General features: G+C 29.0%; 1 protein-coding gene across 9 annotated transcripts in view; it reads right to left on the reverse strand.

Moving 5' to 3' along the window:
• Positions 1-22240, reverse strand: part of LOC143230415 (microtubule-actin cross-linking factor 1-like) — a 244375-nt gene that overhangs the window by 70056 nt on the left and 152079 nt on the right. For all 9 annotated transcript variants that reach the window (XM_076463938.1, XM_076463936.1, XM_076463937.1 and 6 more), the window contains 22 exons: positions 22080-22175; positions 21568-21698; positions 20726-20819; positions 20044-20207; positions 19680-19884; positions 18968-19096; positions 18647-18724; positions 17845-18006; positions 15966-16070; positions 13750-13845; positions 13189-13458; positions 12668-12730; positions 11962-12053; positions 11385-11499; positions 10770-10947; positions 8197-8345; positions 7795-7955; positions 3113-3251; positions 2547-2737; positions 2271-2436; positions 1813-1896; positions 879-1097 (listed from right to left, as the gene is read on the reverse strand). In XM_076463938.1, coding sequence (XP_076320053.1) covers positions 879-1097; positions 1813-1896; positions 2271-2436; positions 2547-2737; positions 3113-3251; positions 7795-7955; positions 8197-8345; positions 10770-10947; positions 11385-11499; positions 11962-12053; positions 12668-12730; positions 13189-13458; positions 13750-13845; positions 15966-16070; positions 17845-18006; positions 18647-18724; positions 18968-19096; positions 19680-19884; positions 20044-20207; positions 20726-20819; positions 21568-21698; positions 22080-22175 — 3087 coding nt within the window. The remainder of the gene's footprint in view (positions 1-878; positions 1098-1812; positions 1897-2270; positions 2437-2546; positions 2738-3112; positions 3252-7794; positions 7956-8196; positions 8346-10769; positions 10948-11384; positions 11500-11961; positions 12054-12667; positions 12731-13188; positions 13459-13749; positions 13846-15965; positions 16071-17844; positions 18007-18646; positions 18725-18967; positions 19097-19679; positions 19885-20043; positions 20208-20725; positions 20820-21567; positions 21699-22079; positions 22176-22240) is intronic.

Consider the following 22240-nt stretch of genomic DNA (forward strand, 5'->3'; position numbering starts at 1 on the left):
ACCTTCCAACAATGTAGTTTGCACCCTTAGACTAACATATTCAAATCTGTGACAAGTCATGCATTATGTCTAAATGATACAAGTTATAAATGAAAAATAAATTTTCTACTACATCTTCTCACAGCAAATTATACTAAGAGTGTTACTACTTCCTGAAATGCAATCTTGAATATTTTAATTTAAAATAATACTGTATTTTTTGTTTCTCACAGACATTAAAATGTTAAAATCAACTCCTAATTTATTCTAAAACTGCTTTGGATCTTAATAACTCTGAAAATGTACCTAAATGATGTTGAAAATATGCTAACTGAAACTAGTACATAATTTTCGTTTTTAGTATCACTTACTGAAAAGTAAATCGAGAAATATTTTTTGAAAAATGTTCATTATGCTGTAGAAATATCATGGTGCAAAGGTCTGCATTAAATCCTAATGAAATACATTTTTTTGTGTTGTATTTTAAGAGCATCTAGAGACATCAATATTGTCTGATATGGAATGGTACACACTGCAATATTATTTTTAGTAATATCAAAGAGTAGTTTTGCGTTATCACACTAAAAGAAACTTAAATTTGCAGATGATAATGTGTGTCATAATAATGTTTCCAATCTTCAAGTAACAACAAAAATTATGAATTACAGAAAATATTTGAAATAATTACTCAACATTTCATACAAACTGCTAGGTATCAAAACAATCTGTGATAACAAAATTCATGTTATTTTTCACAATTCCAGTAAAATCTGTAAGTATATTTCCTTAAATACATAGATTAAAAAAAAACACAATTTCAGCTGTAAAATCTAAATTACAATCTTAGTGATTACATTTTGCACTTTACATAAGATTTAGAAATTAACCTCAAGCCTCACCTTGTAGTCCTTTTGTCCTGATAGATACTCCCTTAACTCATTTAAATACTGTAGGATTTTGTCTACCACATCAGTATACTGCTTGTTTAAGACATCAAGTTCTTGGCTAATAACATCAGCACCCACAACTACTTTTGCCTTCTTAGGAATGCTTGCATCCAAACTTGGATGAACCTCTTCCAGGCTTTCGCTGTAATGTTTTAGTCTCAAATCATATATCTGAAAAAAATAAGAAAAAAATGTTTAGCTAAGCCAACTCGGATAACATTTTTTTCTCATCAATCATAAATTTCAAAACGTGTGGAACTTAATGTACAAGTTCAAAAAAATCAGATTGTCAAAAACAGCTTAACAATCCATGTTACAATCTGTTTAGAACTACTCTAAGTGTCTTTGGCTACCCAAGAAATGTCTGAATTACCAAATAATAAGTGATTAATAGCACTATACATTGGGAAATTATATACTAAAGTTTTGTTTCAGGATTTTTTCACCAATCTTACAATTTACTATAAAAATTATTCAAATACTTAGAAAAATAACAACTTGCTCTATCTTCTGTTTACTATTCTTTAAAGAATAAAATCCTTTCTTTGAGTATCGCTAAACTTAAACAAACAGGAATAATAAGGCTTTCCACTTTTATAGAGAAGTTTCAACAGAAAACTACAATACTGCAACAGTATTCATAAGGTTCTCAGTTACCTTCTCTGTAATGCCTTTAAAATCAAACACTGGATAAATTAAAACAACTAAATCACATTTCAGTAGTATATCCTACCTAAGATACATAGAAAAAAACATCAAGTTATTCTAGATTAGACCAGTCATTCTAAAGTAACAATTTATCTTCAAAAATTGATGTTAGACACTGTATAGTATTTCATGAATCTTTATGTAAAGAAATTTCCAACTTATTGGACTGAAATCTTACCTTGGCTTCTCGAACATATCTTCCTCCTAAGGTGTTAGTATGTTCAATGGAGGATTTTCTTTGTGATACAGAGTTATAAAATTCCTGTAAGAAAAAAAAAACCTTTTCATATGCTTCTCACTTTAATGTACACATACTTCAACCATATGATTTCACATAACATATACAGAAAAAAACTAAAATGAGATAGACTGAGAGAAAAGCAGAAATGTTATTTTATAATATAGTACTTAATTTCAATAAAATAATGCATTAAGATACAGTTACATTTCTGGCAATGATTAGAGGTTAGATCCCTTTCACTAACGTAACTTTTCAATGTATACCAGTTGCCGTTTTAGTAAACTCTTACTTTGCCTGCGTATAATAAACTCTGTTTTCATTATAAAATGAATTCACTTTAATCTGTTCACAAGTCTCTGAAAGCCATCAACTCAAGTTTTTCTAAAGGCACGTACCACAATATTTTGAACCTCTTTCTCAGCTTGCTGGGGAGTCATTGACTTGACTGGTTTAAGCTTTTTAATTCGAGTAAACATCTGGTTCATCCATGGTTGTTCATCTTTGTCAAGTTTTGTTCGATATGTTCTGACAAGTTCAGAAGCTGCTTCACAACTTCGTAGCCTGTATAATCATGCAACAGATATTTTAGGTTTTATTCTAATATACTATCCACCTTATTCAACTCTATAACCTAAAACAGAAATACAGTTAAATGCAAAAACAAATATCACCTCTCCACAACTTGAGAGCATCCATTATCCCATCGTTTGGTGATCTTCTTCACATCATCTTCCAGTTTCTTAATGTCTGGGTGTTTTAGTTGTTTTGGACGAGTGCACTCAGTCAATCGTTGTACATTGGTCAAGTCATTATTGAGCTGATCAATTACATTCTGTCCCTGTTGTATCTGTCCCTGAAGTTTCTACAGAAGTCATAAAATTTATAAGTTTAAAAAAGAAATTTAAATTTTTAACTCTGTTCATACACTTAAAATTACACTTGTAGATTATGATAGCCTTAAAAAAGTTAAAGTAATTTGTAAACAACTTGTTTAAAGTGTATTCAAAATACTACAAAACAAAAACAAACATATATAAAATGAAAGAATTTACACTTCTACTTTAATAACATGCTCATATAGTGAAAAGGATATTCAGTGAAAAAAAAACCAACAAACTTTAATGAGTATAATTAATAACTGTGATGTCATTCAAAGCAATCAGTTTAAGTCTTAAATAAAGCAATACTGGTGCAGACATCAGGAAAAGAACCCTTAAGTTTATGATGTACCACTCACCATAAGTTGCTCATGAGTCTTACTAAGAGTTGTCATGTCTGCTGAGAGGTTTTCATACTTTACCAGCTGGATCTCCATTTGGGTCACAACACTTGTGGCTTCATCTAGAACATTCAGGATGATTTCCACAGATTTCAATCTTGTAAAAGAAAAAAACAAAAAAACTTATTATATACTGAATTTATTTTATTCCAGCAAGAGTCAATGAATATGTCTACTATTTTAATGTCTCTCTATATACCTAGGAAATTGGTTTGTCAACATACAGACACAACTAATTAAGCAGTAAATGCTGTAATATAGAAGTATTTGTGTACTATTACTAAAGAAGTTTATTTGAACTTCAAAAGCTTATCATTGATGAAGTATTAGTCATATATTAAAGGATTTATTATCACCTGAATTCTGAGTTTCAACTAAAACAAAATTCTTGGCAAAGATGATATCAGGTATTCCATTACTAATGTAACAAATGCTTCTTTAGTTCATTTCCCCCCCTTTTTTTTTGGGGGGGGGGAGTTTTTTACATGTACAACACTAACCTAGGAAAGAATTACCTTTCAAAAGCATTCAAACCATTTAATTTATAACTAGCTCAAAACTCAATATACTGTTTAATTCTAGCCTGAAGCATAAAAAACCAGAAACTTTAGTTGAAGAGTAAAACATTCCATGGCCTTAGCACTAAAACATACAAGAATATAACAACCTTTAGTCATGACAGAAAACTCTGCTTGACCTTAGCAATGCAATATAAAATAATGTAAAACCTTAACTCAAGACAAAAAAGATTTTTCAACATTATTGCAGAAATATACAATATAACGTCCTTAACTTGTGACAGAAAACAATGCAACACACAAGAATATAACAACTTTAGTTCAAGAAAAAAAAACTTCTTAATCTCAGAACTAAAACATACAAGAATATAAGAACCTTAACTTGTGATAGAAAACCTGCTTGACCTTAGCAATGTAGCATAAAATAATATAAGAAAATATAAGAGTCTTAGTTTGTGACCAAAAAAAATGCTTGACCTCAGCAATGAAAATTACAAAAATATAACAACCTTAGCTCTAGACAGAAAACACTACTTAACTTTATTACTTTAACATACAAAAATATAGCAACCTTAGCTCTAGACAGAAAACACTACTTAACTTTATCACTGATAGGAAACAGTGCTTATTCCTAGTAGTGATGCATAAATGAATATATGAACCAAAGCTCATGACAGAAACCATGGCTTGATTTAAACACTGACTTTATCCAAGCCATAAATATATGTTTTAAATAAATATTTAAAATGTGTATTGTTTACGAATACATTCATGGTTTACATGATGAATAACCACAATTATGCAAAAACAAGAAAGATCTATATGAAGTACATTAACTAGCTCTGGAACAAAAACATCAGTATAGAAAATGTTGAAATTAGAAAAGCAATTATATTTTTAACACTTCCTACAAAAAAAAATAACTATTTCATAAAACTGTAACAAGTCATTGCAGAACTGAGAAGAATAATCAGTCTTTTCTCTTATTCTGTCTACAAAGTGTTGTTCAAATGTACAGTAACAACTTTCATATCCAATCACTTGCTCTGGACATTATTGTTGTCTGTGATTACTCAGGTTTAAAGCCCTAACCTACTTGTTGCAATTCACTTGAAGAATGTGATGAGTTACAAGAACATATGATGTATAGAGATAACTGACCTCTTCTGGGAGAGGTACATCTTTGTGATAGAAACTTCTTTTTAATCTGTGATTCTAAAAACATTAAAGTTACTAGAGTGGGATATTTACAATGATGAACAACATTGATGAAACATGGGAAAATGTGATTCTCTATGACTGAATAAAAGTTACACATGCACACACAAACACACTCAAGGTAAAAAAGAAGTTAAACAACTTGTTACCAGAAGTAATACAAAAATACAGTAGTGCAGTGCTTCTCCAGTAAGAACTTTCTTTGGAACTGTTGTTGTCAGAGATCATAAATAATCCTTTGTAAAAGGGAAATAAAAATACAACCCCCATAGAACAGTTTGTTCATTCTAATTTCACCCCAAACATTTGTTTTACCAAAGATAATGCCAGATGACAAGCAGCAAAAGATGTAGTTTACATACCAGAAAATATACAAAAAAACTAGCAAAACCCTACAACCTACAACAGTTAATATGTCAGTACACTTGAACCAAGGGAAAGTGCTCCAACTGACCACTTTATACAAATAAATATGGATTTACAACAACACAAAACCTTTACTAATTTTATATTAAAATTTTAGCTAAAACAAAGGACCTTTTAACCTTTTCACAATTGGCTCAGTATAATATTCACGAGTTTGAATGCACATTTGCACATGTTAAACATTTATATTACAACTTGTAAAGCAGTGTGTATATCTTCACAAAATGTGGTAGACTTTCAGTAAATATTGCAAGTGCTTTGTACACACACACAAAAGGATTTTTAATCAAGTATTTTACTAAAGATTTGTTAGTGAAAAATATCAACTCTGTTTTGTTACTAGTCCATGCACAAAGTGATTTTCATATTATGATTAAAAACTATTTTTCATCTCAAACATTATTTTTGTAATCTCCAAAACCTCCTAAATACATTTCAAATGTTTGTTTACGGTAAGACTTTATATTTTGTCCGTTATTTTCTCTACCCTAACTATGTGGGGTCCATCAATTTGACTGATGATTAATCACCATAAAAATAATTATTAGGAAATAAATATAACATGCTTTTTCAATCTAGAATCAATAAAGATTATAAAATGAAAGTACAAATGTTTAATCTAAACATCTTAAGTCTCATAACATTACATATCTATTATTTTTATTATATTGAGCTTCTAGTCATGACTAGCAAACACCACATAATATACACTGATATGGCCCATGTGCACTTATGTTACCCTATCCAGTAATATAAAACTGGCCTTTAGTCTCTACAAAGTAAATCTGTCTTGGCTGTGTTTTAGTAGACTAGTAATATTTTAAAATATACAATCACATTTCCATTATTATACAGACCAGTACACAAAAAAGTAAAAGCAAACAATAATTTCTTCTAATTATGACCTTTCAACTCAGTTGCTGCTTGACAGTTGCTAAGCCTTATAAAATTGCACATGTGGAAGATATGAAAAAAAATATTGTTTTAGGTTATATACATATACAGTTGAATAACTAAAAAAAACAAAAAAACTATATTTATACCATATAATTCCACTATAATTTATCAAACTTAGTAACTAAGATGTATTTAGATTAAAAAAAATATAAAAAAATGAAATTTTGAGCAGACTAAAGCCACAACCTACCTCCTTGAAATCTTGGTTGTGAGATCTTCTAACAGATTACAATGGTTGAGAAAACCACTATAGTGACATTCTAAACTGTCAGTTGCTTATTTACATGTCATATATTGAAGTAAGTGTACATAAGGGACTATTTGAAAAATGAAAAGAGGTGAATGGGGGCTACTGTGTTTGATTCAGTACACAAGCTATATCTCAGCAAAATAAAACAATATGAGGTTTTATTTAATATTCTAGTTTGTCAATATTAGTAATAAGAGTTTCTAATTTGTACGAAACAACGGATTGATTATTTTGACATCACAAACATTTAATGAACCAGTGCTGCATTTAGTATACCATATAACTCACTAAAATCTATATTTAGGTGTGTTCTTTCAATATCTACTATTAAATTAAGAAATTGATTAATGTATACTACTGAAATCTGAATTATAATCTACAATTTGATACCAAATGTAATGACATAAAATAATGGTTCAATAAAATTTTGAATGCAAGTCAACAAACATAATGAAATGGCTTTTGACCAATCGTGTTAGAGTTAAGATAAAAAGTACTAAAGCTCTTCTACCGCAGTGCATCCCACTAGTAGACCACAAATGACTTTTAGTCATGGACCATGTGAGACACTTATGTCTCAAAGCCAAATTTCTTTTCTGGCATGTGAATTTGTTACATTACGACTGCTCTTTGGGACCTCTTAAATGGCACTAGGGTAAAAATTATTAATACAACTGGTGCACCAACCATGTTGAAAAAAATTCTTCAATTAACAGAGACAGAATTGATTTGTGTAATCTTTTTTCTATAAAGTTTCAATTTCAAAAGAAATCTAGAGAAACATCTTATCTATGGTCTAATGAATTGTTTTTCTTGTTCCAAAACAATTTTTTGTACTGACAGTGTATTTTTAAAAGCTAAATTAATGTAAATTGTGCATATTATTTCTTTCCCTACAGTTGTTTTCAAGATATGAATCAAGGCTACATTCTTAAACAATAACTAATTTATTTGTTTAGTAATATTAAAGAATAATCTAAGTGCAATTTCTACTATTACATTAACGAATGCAAAGATGTCACTTTGGAACTTTCAAGTCCTCCTCCATAAACCTGCCATGCAATATCTTGATAAAGGTGCATAACTGAAACACTGGGGAATAATATAAATTTATCTGAAATCTAAGTTCATGACTAATGCTGAGCATTAAAAAATAACTCAGTTGTTCTATTGTAAATGAAAAAAAATCTTAAAATTGGATTTGTTAGTGACACAATTTTCAAGGTTAATATAATATGTTTATTATACCATATTTATCTTCTCTGAATTACCTCTCAATGTAAAGATGTGAGACAGTCCAAGTTCTTTCCCAGATTTCTATCACTGTATCATGACGATTTTGTAAAACAGGTGATTTTTTGGCCATAGATTGAAATTGGTCCTTCATCTCTTCTATTTGAGGTTCTAGTGATTTTAAATCTGTTTCAAATTCCTATAAATAAAAAATTATCATCCATTAACAATAGATAAAACAAACAACAATAAAAAAGGACAATATCACCGGTATTGATCTTATATTTCAAACTTTAAAATGAGTAAAACATTAACATCTCTCTCTAAATTAAATTATCTTGCATATTAAGTATTGAAGAATGATAACAAGAAACTACCTCATGTCTAATCTTGATTTTTAAATATTAATAGTCAACATATTTTAGTTAGACATCGATTACTTTGTGGTCCATCACTTGGGTGTCCAAAGTATCTAGGTCACGGGGAATTGGTTCCTGTGATCGATTCTGAAGAATCTTTTCTTTTTCATTCAGTGAATTTTGTAGTGAGCTTATTAGGTCAGTAAACCTGCTACCTAAGGTTCTGTCAACTAATTATGGAAAATAAAAAATAAAATCAGAATAAGTTTGCAAAATTTGTTAAGTAGTATATCAACAAGTTTTAATTAGTTTCATAGTGAGTTGTCACTAGCTTAATTAATGTTTTACTGTTTAGTTTTATAATGATAATTATATCTTATGTTCAAAATTATACTCTCTTGCTGGACCATTTGTATGTCAACTCTAGAAACCAAAATGGCTGCAGAACTAATAATACACCATAAGTATTAGGTTGAGGAATAATTCGTGAGCATTTTAAAATAATTTCATTCAAGCATTACATGCAAGACTATACAATACTTCAATGCATGAACACATTACACCCAAAACATTTATTATGAAACTTTATTTCATGTAATACGTAGGTATATAGTATGCATTGTTTTAAAGGAAATTGCAAGAAATTAAATGCAAAAGCAGATGGTGTCGAAAATGCTCGATTTTGTCCACTTGACATTCCATTTAATGAGCTGAAAATGAAAGCAAAAATTAAAGACACCATCTATTAGAGCAAAAAATTATCTACCAAATGACATGAAATATTTTGCGAAAGCATTTCATTTATGAATATATTTTTTAACTTGAAAAAACGCTCACGAATTATTCCTCAACCCAATAGTTATTAAAAATAATATTTTCTGAACTTTATCATGACATATTTGTACCTTTGGCTTCTGTAAATGGAAAAAATATATTTTATATTAAAATGACCACAGTAAACATAAAGACTATTATATGATGGCAACCTATTTGTTGGTACTATTACAGTATCTCCCACAAAAGTACTGTTTAAACATTAGGATTATGACTTACTAAGTTCCACACCTATAAACAGTATAGTAAACCAAAAATGTCTATAAATGTAATTGTTTTATTAATTAGTAGGTATATTTGTGGATCATATAGTTTATACTTCCAAATATTAATTTATTCTGGAATAAGGTGTATGTTTCTTGTCTTTAGTAATTAGTAGCAAGTTAAACCAGCACATACTTTGTTCCTTAAAAGACAAGGAAAAGAGAATATGGGTCAATAACTCTTACTGACAACTTAAATTACAATCTTTTCTCATGTTATGTATAATGATTTCTTATTTTTATAATAAACCTTTGCCTAATTTTTGCCTAATAAATGAATTTGCTGGTCCTTTATCATTTACATATTATGACTTTTTTTTATTAATAAAAGGTTTTTTTGGCAATACAGTCATTATACATTATGCTAAACATGTTTAAATCTTAATTAGTAAAGCACAGTTTTCTCTGGCTTATTATCATTTATACATTAAATCACTGCTGTTTAAATTTTGAACCAATAAAGTTTTTTTCTGGTTGTCTAATTGTAATGCATTACATTAGGGTTGTTTAACTTTTTAAAGAGATTACCAACTTGTCTAGATACCATTCAATACTGGTGAAGTCGACATACAGCATCACAATGAGTAATTGCAAGTTTCTGCTTATCACAACACTTAGAGTAAAAAACAACTGGATGAAATCAATCACTTTAAAGACAAGTAACATATGAAACCAAAACAATTATTAGTGAGAATAGTTGGGGAAAAAAAACTACTTTAATCCTTTTAACTTACATGATTGAATAAGAAAACAACCACATGATTGGTTACTTTTTGTTTGTTTGTTTGTTGTTTTTTTTGCTTAACTCGTATGTTATTCAGGATCCTGTAACCAACAGTCATGAATCTATATGCAATTTGGTGTATAAGCTGTATATAAAAGATATATTGAATTTTGACAGAATCACGGATCTTATCAGTAACCCTAGAGTTAACTAACAAATCAAGTGCTTCTTAGTCATCTTACACACAGAGACTGTCCAAATCTTTAACTAATAAAACAAGTGCTTTCTAGTTGTGTAAACCTAAAATGTATCACATTAAAGTTGTTTAAACTTTTGACTAAAAAGTATTTTTTTTTGTTGTTGTTCAACTAACTGTTACATATTATACTGCAGGTGTTTAAATGTTTAACTGAGAAAAAGCAAGTGTTTTATGAAATTGTTACATGTCATATTGTATTGTTCAAAGTATCAAATTAAAAAACAAAGGGTTTTTAATCTAATTTAAAATACTGTAAGTGTTTAAATCTTAATTGAAAAAAACAATATTCTTCCAGTTATCTAAATTCTAAGTAAACATACTTGGTCTAGTGGTTCCTGATTTTACTACTTTTTAACAGGAAACAAAAATAGATATACATTGAAAGATTAATTTCCTAATCACTTAGTCTATGGTCAATGTTTAATTCAGATATTTGGTCAATAATTGGCAATATGAATCACAAATACAATTCACTTTATTTTTTGCCCTGGGATATATATGCAATGTGTGTGGGTGTCTGTGTGTGTAAAAACATAGTAAAATGAGTCATCTACATTTGTAGTAACTAAATTACCTTCATCACCCTTCAATCTCTTGACAAAATCCTGGAACAATTTGTTACAGATGTTGATCTCGTCCTGCAATCGTTTGAGGTCTGGATCATTGGTATCTCCTTCATCCACAAGTTTTTGTCCATCTTCTTTTAATGCTCTTTGAATGGACTCTCTCTGAGCTGGTTCCATGCTGCGGAACTGTAATAGCAACCAGTACTTTTAGATAAAACAACGTAACAAAATCTCTGTTCATCTTACACAGTATTCAGATTTCTTAACGTAGAGGAGTTTTAAGCAGAGTAAACTTAAGTTTTTATGCATTCTGTCCTTCTTAAGTGTAGAATGGATGATGTTTCAATCTCTGTGGTGAGATTTTTTATCAAACATAGCAAGTGAAAAAAATAAAAATTCTAACCACAATGGTCAGACTAATAGTTATAATGCTCTCCAAAGAGAACTTTTGTACTTACATATGTATTCAAATGTTTACTGTTTTTCTTCTAATACCAATTTTGCAAAGTTTCAAAGATCACTCAAAACATTACAGAAAATGGCAATTTATTCTGATCAAATTAAAAAAATCTACTGAAATAATAATATAAAATGAAAGCTAAAAACAATAATTTTTAACTTACTGTTGTGAAATCCCAAGATTTGATGACTCTTACTGTCGAGAAAATCATGTTTTGCCTTAATTTGTGGTGTTTCTTAGACCATAGGGTTAAGACATTGTCAAACTTCTTGTTTAGGCTGGTAAAACAAATATGTTTTACATGTAACAAAAAAAAAATAAATAGTTAACAATACTGATTATTTTACACAAGTTATTTTATAACAAAAATACTGACTGTTCTTCATAATGCTTTAAATTTGAACAACCTGGTTTTTTTGGTTTTACAATTACTGACTTATTATATTTTTTATTCAAATTTACTTCTTAAATATAATAATCTGATTATAAACATATTAACTATTCATCATAATTATTTGGAGTTTAAGAATACTAATAATTCATTACCATTTTTTGATTTTGACAATATTTTTCTTTCATATACAAACTAATTAATAACTTCTTGAGTAAAATAATGACTACAGGATTAGTACTCAAATTACTAGTTTAAATGTAGTGCAACAGTATCAGTTGTATTCATTCAAGATAACATATTCTTTATCAATATGCACAACTTTAATTTTTCAGAATGCTATATTTACCTTTGTGCTAGATCTACTGCTTCAGCATTTGGAGGTGGGATCACAAAACAAACCCCAGGGACCATACCCTCAGTCCCAGCAGAATTTATTACCTGAAAATTTTATTATTTTTGGATTTACAAATGCTGTAAATGATGGCTCAAGATTTTAAAAGTTATTTTTACTGAAATTCATAAAACATTCTTTACTAAGCATATAAATTGTTTGTTTGTTTGTTTGTTTGTTTTTTGAATTTTGTGCAATACTACTTGAGGGCTATCTGTGCTAGCATATAAATATGTCTATGTATATATCTTTCATGTGCTTATAAAACAAAGTTTTAATGTAATGTACAATATTAATTTCTATAATGTCTCTTTTATCTGATTTCCTGACTGAAATACTAAACACCTATGAAATTCTATATTAAACATATGTATGTGTGTGTGTGTGTGTGTGTGTGTGTTCAGCACTTCAGGTTTTTATGATTTGCTAATAAAAGTAATATTAAATCTCAATCCTTTTCATAAATATAAAATGTTATAATAAATCTTGGAATATTTTATGAAGGTAAATATGACTAATAATATTAAATAAGTACAGTTATTTAAGCATGAAATTTATGGGTCAAATTTCTCAAAATGGTATAATTTAATTAAACACTTTACTGTTTCAAGTTAGCATAAAGTGTTTTTCTAACAATTATAAGCATCAATGGGTGACTTACTTTCCACTTTATTTTCTGGCTATTGTCATGAAGCCAACAGTGTTCATTTGCAGATACTGTCATCTGGTGAGAGGTAAAAAAAGCAACAACAGAAGAATTAACATTTTTTAAAGTTATATGTTTATACACATTTATATTATTATATTTTAAATCATATAGTCAACTAACATGCACGATTTAAAGAAAAAACAGGTAACAATGTGTATTCTTAAAAAAATAAGATACCTTACTATGATTTTCATCAATCATTCACTAAAAATATGTAAAACATGGGTTTTCACTACCATTCATGAACTTTTATACAAATTCTCTTTAAAACTTCTAAGAACTGAAGCTGCTTTCAATAGTATTTCAGTACTATACTCTTGAATATCATACAGAATTCATTGTACTGATAACTGAAAGTGTTTGCTTGATTCATTCAGCACAGAAAAAAGTTATCAAATTCATTAGGTAAGTACAAAGTTGCAAATTGCAATTTGATTATCTAAACAGAACTATAAGTTTATAAGCATACTTACATTTAGCTGCTTATAAGAACAGATTGCTATAACTTGCAGGGGTTTTGAAAGATGCTGTCGCCTCTGCTTGAGTGGGACTATCTCCTTGCTTCGGTCAACAAGAGAAAAAACAATATTCTTATAGTGCATCATATCTTCTCTGAGTTCTAACATTTGCATTAACAGTCGTTCTCCTTCATCTATAGGAAATGTTTTGCGACTGAAGGTAGTGTTTAAACGATCTTCTATTCGACCTAACCACTGTTCACATTCTCTTGATTCTGTGAAAAACTAAAGAAAGATACCAAAGAATACATTGACAACTATATCAAAGTTAGTCAGAATACAAAACCAACAGAGAACCAGTTACTTTATATATAGCTAATATTACCAAAACAGTGAATACAAATCATACCAGTTTTAAGGAACAAAATAGAGAATGTAATTATCATGAAAACTACTTGATTTTAGCAGCATTAGTGTGTATTGTGTATTTGAAGTAAAACTAAGATCACCAAGTTGCTCACACTCTGGCAGCTAAATAATTGTTTGATTCCACTTGATTCTGTATGAAATTCTTACCTGGTGATATGCAGAAGAATGTTTCAAGTGTTCCTCTAAGCAAATGGTGAGTTGGAGAAGCCAAGACCACTGGGACTGCATTGCTGCAAGGTAAGCCTGAAATATACAGTAATTTTAATTACTGCATACTTGTAGAACTTTATAGTATGACTCACTCACTACCCCTATACACTACAAGAATAATTCCAAACCACAGAAATTTCAGCCAGCCTTGAGTCAGTTGAAAAAAAAATTGTTTGAAAATAGAGATGGTGAAATATATTGTTTTACAAAGTAACATTAAAGCAGTTTAAAAAAGTTGATATTGTATAAAGTGGTCTCTGAAATTTTGGAATCAGAACAACATGGTCTTCAGTTGGAAAATTCTTTAAGACTACTGCAGTACATAACTAGCAGATACACCACTATAACTAAAAATTGTTAATTTAAAATGAGGAATAGGGATTAAATAAAAATTAGAGAAACAAGTTTGAATCAAAATAAAAAATTATATTTGCAAGCATACAACTAGAACATCTTATAAAAGTGAACAAACTAAGTTGGAAATAGTATTTCCATTATTTTCATTTTTTTACTCCAGTACTTATCAGTACAAAGGAAGCCACTCACAACAATTTCACATATATTATACATTTATAGTCACATGAATCAACTTTCAGTGAAAAACAAACAACTTTTTTAACAGATGATGAATATTCACAGCATATATTGATACCCAGCCAATTTTGCTGTAGGCTCATAAAACAAAATATGAATAATAATCAAAATAACACTACAATGTACACTCACAACTTCATTGAAATCAGTAGAATAAATCACTACCCAAAAGAATAGAGAATTCTACTATAGTAACTGTCTACTATTAGAAAAGGCACTAAAACAGTTTCATAAAACCACTTTGAGACAAAATACAACAGTGAAGAGCAATGAATTCAAGAAATGATTAATTCTCAACATGGCAGATTCCAATTAATGCATTATAAATTGCATAAAAAATTTTCAATTAATATTCATTGGTAAAACTGGATTTTTTTCACTGGTGGAAAGTGAAGGGCTTAAAGAAATTTTTCAGGGCGAAAAGCAAATGTACGTAAATTAATTTCAAAACTACATTATGACATACTCAAAACTGCATTTGGTACTACTGTACAAATTTCATAAAATATTCATAGCAGCTTGTAAAATTATGATCAATAATAATTATAAAGGCTGGTGACACCATTTTAAATGTACATATTGTTCACTCTAATAAAACATAGTACTTACAACTACTATAAAATGGAGCACTTACGACTAGTATCATGGCACTTAAATGGCTTTGAAGAGCTATTTTGTTAGCAAAAAAATAACTTAGAAAATTTTAGAAGGTGAAAATCTTGATTTTCAAGAATGTATTTAAAAATTGCTCCAACCTTTGCAGGAACTTGTTTAGTAGTTGTGCATAGAATTTGATGCAGTATACCTAGCAGTTTTTGCTGTATGTTTTGGTGTTTGGATGGCTTCAAAGAAAATTGGCTTGAAGCAATGACAAAAAAAAACTAATAAAATATCTTCTATTCATTCAAGAATCAACATAAAAATAGTCTGATGACTTAGACATGAGTTTTTTTTAGTAGGTTTGTTCAGCTTTGGATAAACTATCCATAGCAGTTTTTTTTCTATAAACTTGCGAAATAAAAATAATATGAAGAACAAAGGGATGAATTCTGAATTTTGTCTAACAATCAGAAAATCAACTTTCTTGCTATTATCAGTATTTTAGAAGCCTTAGCCATTGAGATAGAAGGTCTTGAATGTTGTTTTCAAGAACAAATCTGCTTTTTAAGATGGGTTTTGCCCATATATTCTATGAGAATTTTTGTGAAATTCCTGGGCAAACCCTATTATGAACCACTATAATGGTTCATGATAGACTAATTATGAAGGTCTAAGAATTAAAATGTTTGTCTCATATGTGGTGGTCTTTTTCAGGTTGTTTGTTTAAATCTTGAATGCATAGCAATTTAACATTCAATCCTGAATCCTTAATTCAAAAGGTAATTTAAAGGATAGCACAAGAATTAGAAAAGTATGCTTACTTGAAAATGTACAAGGTGATATGCTGATTTTTTAAGACAAATGTTACAAATAATAAATTTTTATATAAATATTACAAAAAAATGCAGAAATGATTTAATTTTAAGTTATTGTTTTAATTCATAATATATCATTATCACCTCAATGCATTCTGTAGCTGGATGCTTCTGAAGCTGCAGGCTTTGTCCTCTGTCTGTAACTGCATTAAACTGAATTTCCCTCTTTTCAAGATCAGAAGTCAGGGTCTATATTATGAAAAAAATAAATCACAATCCACAAGAGTTTCTACAAAACCTTCTTTTATGAACACAATTCACAATTGTTTCAGGACTAGGTTGCTATTGATACACTGCAAAAATAAAACTTAAACTCTACCTATTTTCCTGATTTAAAATGCTACTGGTATATTAATGAATAGAATTCCAATGTGCAAAACTCACAGCTTTCTGAATTCTCATGGGAATGTGCTTTTAAACACAGAAATAAATAAGTCAACTTTGTTGGTTCCAGCAACAATAGAAACTTAAAAGCCTTGAAGAGCTACATGTTATGTGGTATAAAATTGCATATAACTAAAAATCTTTTGTCTTGATCTTGTTTTGTTAGTACATTTTAGAAACTAATTAAGCTTTATAATGATGGTTTTTGTTAAGAACATTTACCTTTGTGAGTTCTAAAAAGATAAAATGTGTTATGAGCATACAAATTATTCAGAGGTAAAGTGAAATTCAATTTTTATGATAAATGTGAAGAACTGGATGCAAATCCTATACTTAACTAACTTTCAGTAGCCTGTGAATAATTGCCAAAAATTATATTATATAAAAACTAAATGCCATGTTAAAGGTATGTATCTTAAAGGAACCAAACTTCATCCCCATTCATTATTTCATGTTGCACTTTTTCTTTGTTACATATAATAAATGAAAAAAAGTTAATATGATGAGTTCATGTACGAAAATGATAAAAAAGTGCTTAACACAAGATATAAGATCAGCTTTCAACTAAGAGTTTTTACTATTTCAGTTCCTTCACATCTAATTTTAATAACATATTTTACACAACTTTTACTATCATCTTGATTAATAAAATTTATTTTACAAGTTATTATCCTGATTTTGCTGATTTTCATACCATTAGTCACAAATTATTGTCATGCTCAAAATTTTCCTTGCTTTATAATAAATGTTGGTAATTTACATAGTTTCTAAACTGTAAGTACTAGTTGACAGTGGTTAATGTATTTTATCCAAGCTACATAACAATAATATAAACACATATTCTAAGCTGCAGAAAAGCAATGGAATAATTAAATGAACAAAATAAATATGTACACATTTTCCATTAAAAATTATAAATTTTGGTAATCAGAGAATTTTTTTTTAACTAAGGCACCAGAAAGAATTTTACCAAAGTTTGGGGTTACTATGATTTGCTTTATATCCAGACAGTATAAAATAACACACTGGTCAAAAAAACACTGAGTAGAAAATACCAGCTGATCAAACTTTGAAAATAGATAATAATAAAAAAATAATAATTACTTAGTACTATTAGGTCATATCTTTACAAAAAAAAACAGAAAAAATAAATTTCCAATCTTCCCACTAAATCAGCTTTTATTAAAGGATTAAAGAGAACATTTTTCTTAGATCTTATATATTAAAAATGACTATATTGGTGTTATAGTTTACCATTATATTTCTCTAAATTAATTTTTCTAGAAATTGAGATCTAAAACAGTAACAAGAATAGTTCTGAAAATGTTACAACAGAAAAATATGATAGGCTTGTGACAAACTGTGAGAATGTGAATAATGCAGATTAAAATCCAAAAGAGATATACACTTGAAAACTGAATTTCACACACTACCTTCAATCATTTTGTAAATATCTTGTTATTAACAATTTATATAACAAAATGATTGATGATTGATTTCTCCAAAAGTCAGCTTGGTTACAATCAGAAGCGAATAGTTTACATTTGCTTTCTTCGTTTCACTCATGCATTTCACTTACTTCTTGATACTGCTCTATCTCAACAATATCCAGGGTTTTGGAACTCCAGTCCCGAGTAACTTCTATCTCTTCTTTCTTGTTCATCCACATCAGTTCATTTGTGGCAGACTGAATAAAGTCTAACAATGTTTCCAGGTCTGTCAAACGTTTATTGGACATAACCTAAAGTGAAACAAACATCCTATTTTTTCAACGTATCAAGTACATGTTATATATTTCATTGCAATAGATATTTCTCCTCACATTATCATACCTATTAGTAAACAGTCTAAGAGCTATATAAAAAAATACAACAAAATACGCCAGATTTTATTAATATCTGAAAAAAATGCCAATATCAAACTTCTAGTAAAAAAATGTCTACATAAATCTTACCTACAGTTTAACTAAAAGATCTAATATTAATGCATATGACTGTTATAAATACTTTCTGATCTCAAATCTTTCAATTCCACATTCAATCAATTTAAAATGTCTTTATTTTGTTGGATTTCACACAAAGTTAGTCAAGCATTGTCTACACTAGCTATTCCTAAATTTAAATAGTGAACGTGAAAGAAGATAGCTAATCAGCATCACCCACAGTCAATTTTTAGGCTAATATTTTCAGTCCAGAATCCAAGCTATTGACCAGCACTTGTCTCAAATTATAGGAAAAAAAGTAGAGCAAAAACCATCACTGAACATTTTTGTATCCCTTATATATTTGAGCAAAAACAAATTTCCAGTGTAACTTGTAGCAGTTTGTGTAATGAAATCTGCATACCAACTTTAAGGAAGATACAAGTTACGTGTCACTTACCACAAGTTCTGTGTAACCCTTCTCTAGTTTACTAAACAGCCTATAATATAACTCTTGTTCATCGCCTTGAAACTGATGCTAAAAATAAAAAAAACAACAACAGGAGAATGTAATATAAGTTAGGCATAACATAGCTTTAATATCAAAATTCTGTCTATCGTACTATATCACAAAGGGAGCATGTTTTATTGGAGATTTAGATATACCTAAAAAAAACTTCTAAAAAAGATTTGAGTTAATTAGAAAGTCTGGAATGTTATTTTTTTTCCATGAAATTAAGAACTTATTAACAAAAGTTAACACTATTAACTGTATCATTACCTTTTTTGTTGCACATTGGTCAATGTTCACATGGAACTGATCAATAGACTGGTGTTCAAGTTGATGATTTTCTAACAAAGACTTGACACTTGAAAGGTCACTACCATATTCTGCAGCATAAAGAAGTTTCTGGGCAGATACAAACAAACAGAGATTTCATAAACAGAATACAATAATTGCTGTGTAAATATTTTTACAAAGTTTCAAAACAAATTATTTTTAAGCTAAAAAAGACTGATTCATTCTTGTAACAGGATTAGAAACAAATAGTTATTAGCAAACCAAAATTTCTGTAACCACAAACTGAATTAACAATCGTTTTAAGCCAGAGTTAATATTTAAAACAATTATATTTAGAAAGATAAAATTCCTTCACATGAAAGCTCTTGTGTTATTATCTATAATACCTGTGTTCAATGTGAAAAGCCTGAAATGGACTGATTGACTCACTTACATCAAGGACCACAGTCAGATTAAGGGGAAGAATGAGATCTAACAACTTCTAATGTTTATTCCAATTAATATATAACAGAGCCATAATATAACATTCTAATTCTTGAATGATTTTTTTTTATTTTAAAACTGACTTTCTGCTTATAATAATTCTTCTTTTAAAAACCATTTCTGTTAAAGGTTAAATATCTCAAAATTGCTAAATTATCTTTTCCCAGTATTACCTGTTTCATAGTAAATGTATAAGAACAAAAATTACCAATTTTCCATTCACCCAGTCCAAACACTCCTGCAAAACCTTGAATGCATCATTTGTCTCCACCAGGCGTCTCTCAGATACAATTTGTCGTTGCTTTGTCACTTGGCGTTCTTCAGTCTTGTAGGTACGAGATGACAATGGAGTCAATAATCGCGATGTAAAGTTCAAACGAATATTAAGCCATCTTTGCTGAATGTTCTGCACCCTAGTGAACAGAAAGGAAGTTGCATCATTTATATACAATCCATAATAAGGTTTTATAATAAAAATTTATGTAAACTACTTAGTTTACATATTGATATAAACTCACCAAATTTTAATTTAATAATGATTACTTTAAAAAAAAAAAGGAAATCACTCCAACCTCTTGTACAATTCATGAGTCTGATGGTATCGTCCATCTCGAAGTGTATCAACATCCTGAAACATCACTTGAATGTTCTCTTCTACGAGTTTCAGCTCTGCTTCAATCTGGTCACATATGTAAATAGCATCTGTAGGATGAAGTCTTTGCACTCTTTTCTCTTCCTGCAATATACAGATTGTTGTTTTTTTCTTATGCAACATTAATAATAATAAGTGCATTTTAAGTGTTCTCAAATATTCCATTGGAGTGAAAACAACCACGTACATAATGCAGAAGGGTAAGGAAAGAAGCCAAATAACTTGAAAATTTTCAGGAAGATCATTATCCTACTTCAGTGGTGTTTATATATAAACCTTCATTCTATGTAGCATATTTTGTTAATGTGTTTTGTTTTGGCTTTTAAAAAATTATTTTGTGAAATGTCTCTCCCCTGTGGATGCCAATGAAATAACATTTGCTCTTTTCCAATGACAACAAACAGATACAGACACTAGCTGAAGGAAATATTCATGAATCAGATATACTTTTTAATAAAATATATAAGTTTTTACCAACAAAAAATATTTGCAAGCACTCAATGGTCAAATTAGTTTTAACTTTTCTTATATTTTTTATATCTATTCTTTTCAATTACAAAAAAAAATAAAAATGCAACCACAACATGATCCATTATTCTTACCTCAGCTATTCTCTTATCTATATCATCTAGTTTCCCATCACACTGTTTGGCTTCTCTATGAAGTTTTTCAGCAAGTCTCTGAAGTTTCTCTAATCTGGAAACAGACATTTCTTAGTAGTTTCAGTTGTTAAGTACATTATATGACTAAGAAATATGAAAGAAGTTAAACTAATTCTTTCAATTTCAAACATGTTTAATAATATATTTTTCAAGGAGAAAAATACCTCCAAAAAGCAAGTATTCTATATTTAACTAAATTTTTTTCATTATTAAGCATAAAGATAAATTGCAAATAATAAGCTAATTAAACCTTCAATGAAATATACAATAAGCCTAGCATATATAAAAATTTTGACATTTCATCTAATTCCCTATTTTTTTCTGGTTTCTATGAAAACAAGTTGACTGGTCTCAAAAAGGCTACTCAATAGGGAATGACATGCTTAGGATCCTAGCAAGGATGTATATCTTTACCATGTTATGGTTACACAGCTTATAAGCAATCCCAAAGTGACCTAGTTCATAGTTCTTTGAAAAATCTCTAATAATTACTAAACAATCTTAACAAAAAGAAATAGATAACCAATTAGATGATAATTACATAAATTCTAATGACGATACTGGAAATGTAACCCCAATATTGACCAATTTCAATAAGCAGTCCAATCACAAAATTTAAAAAAACATTTCCAAGAATGGTTTATTTTATACCATCACTTCTTATGATAAGTCCTACTTCAAATATATAAAAAATGTTAAATTTTTAGCTAATATTTATAAAGACAACATAATTACCTAACAACTATCATTGCAGTACCACCTATATTTTATAAAATACCTACCTGTTAATTTCATCATGAACTGCTTGGTCTCTCTCTTGATGAGCTATCATAAGTCGATTCCAGTTTCTCTCAATTGTATCAATTTCTAACTCTGATTCTATTTCTACTGAACCTGTTTCTCTGAATAGTTTCTGAGATGATCAAAACAAACTTTATATTAAATTCTAACAAAAGCTCTTTTGTTATAAAGATTTCAAGCAATTACATAAATATAACTTGTTACTAACTAGCACTATAGTTTTGAAAACGTTTTTCTTGTTGAATTCTCTTCAAACTTTCTAAAAATCTCATAGAAATTTAACTCAAAAATTTTTTTTCCAAGTTTAACTTTGATCATAATCTGCTACAAAAACTTACTTGAGATTTGACTTTCACACAAAGACAAACAAATCCAAACAAAACACACAGAATAAACATAGAGAACAAGTCAGCTGAAATGAGCTGATTAATCATTTAATTGATGGAACTAAATACAAACAATGCAAATCATGTGGATGAAAGTGAATTCTTACCTGCAGATCTTTATACAGACTGGAAAGTTTCTGTTTATCATGGAGTCTTTGTGGGATGTCCTCTACTCTAAATCTGTTACATTCTGCTAGATAAGCCTATATACAAGATAATCAAACTATTAATGCTGACTTTAAGCCATTTAAACAAATATTTAACTTAA

This window comes from Tachypleus tridentatus, chromosome 10 (genome assembly GCF_004210375.1).
Source record: "Tachypleus tridentatus isolate NWPU-2018 chromosome 10, ASM421037v1, whole genome shotgun sequence".
In the NCBI taxonomy this organism is placed as follows: domain Eukaryota; kingdom Metazoa; phylum Arthropoda; class Merostomata; order Xiphosura; family Limulidae; genus Tachypleus; species Tachypleus tridentatus.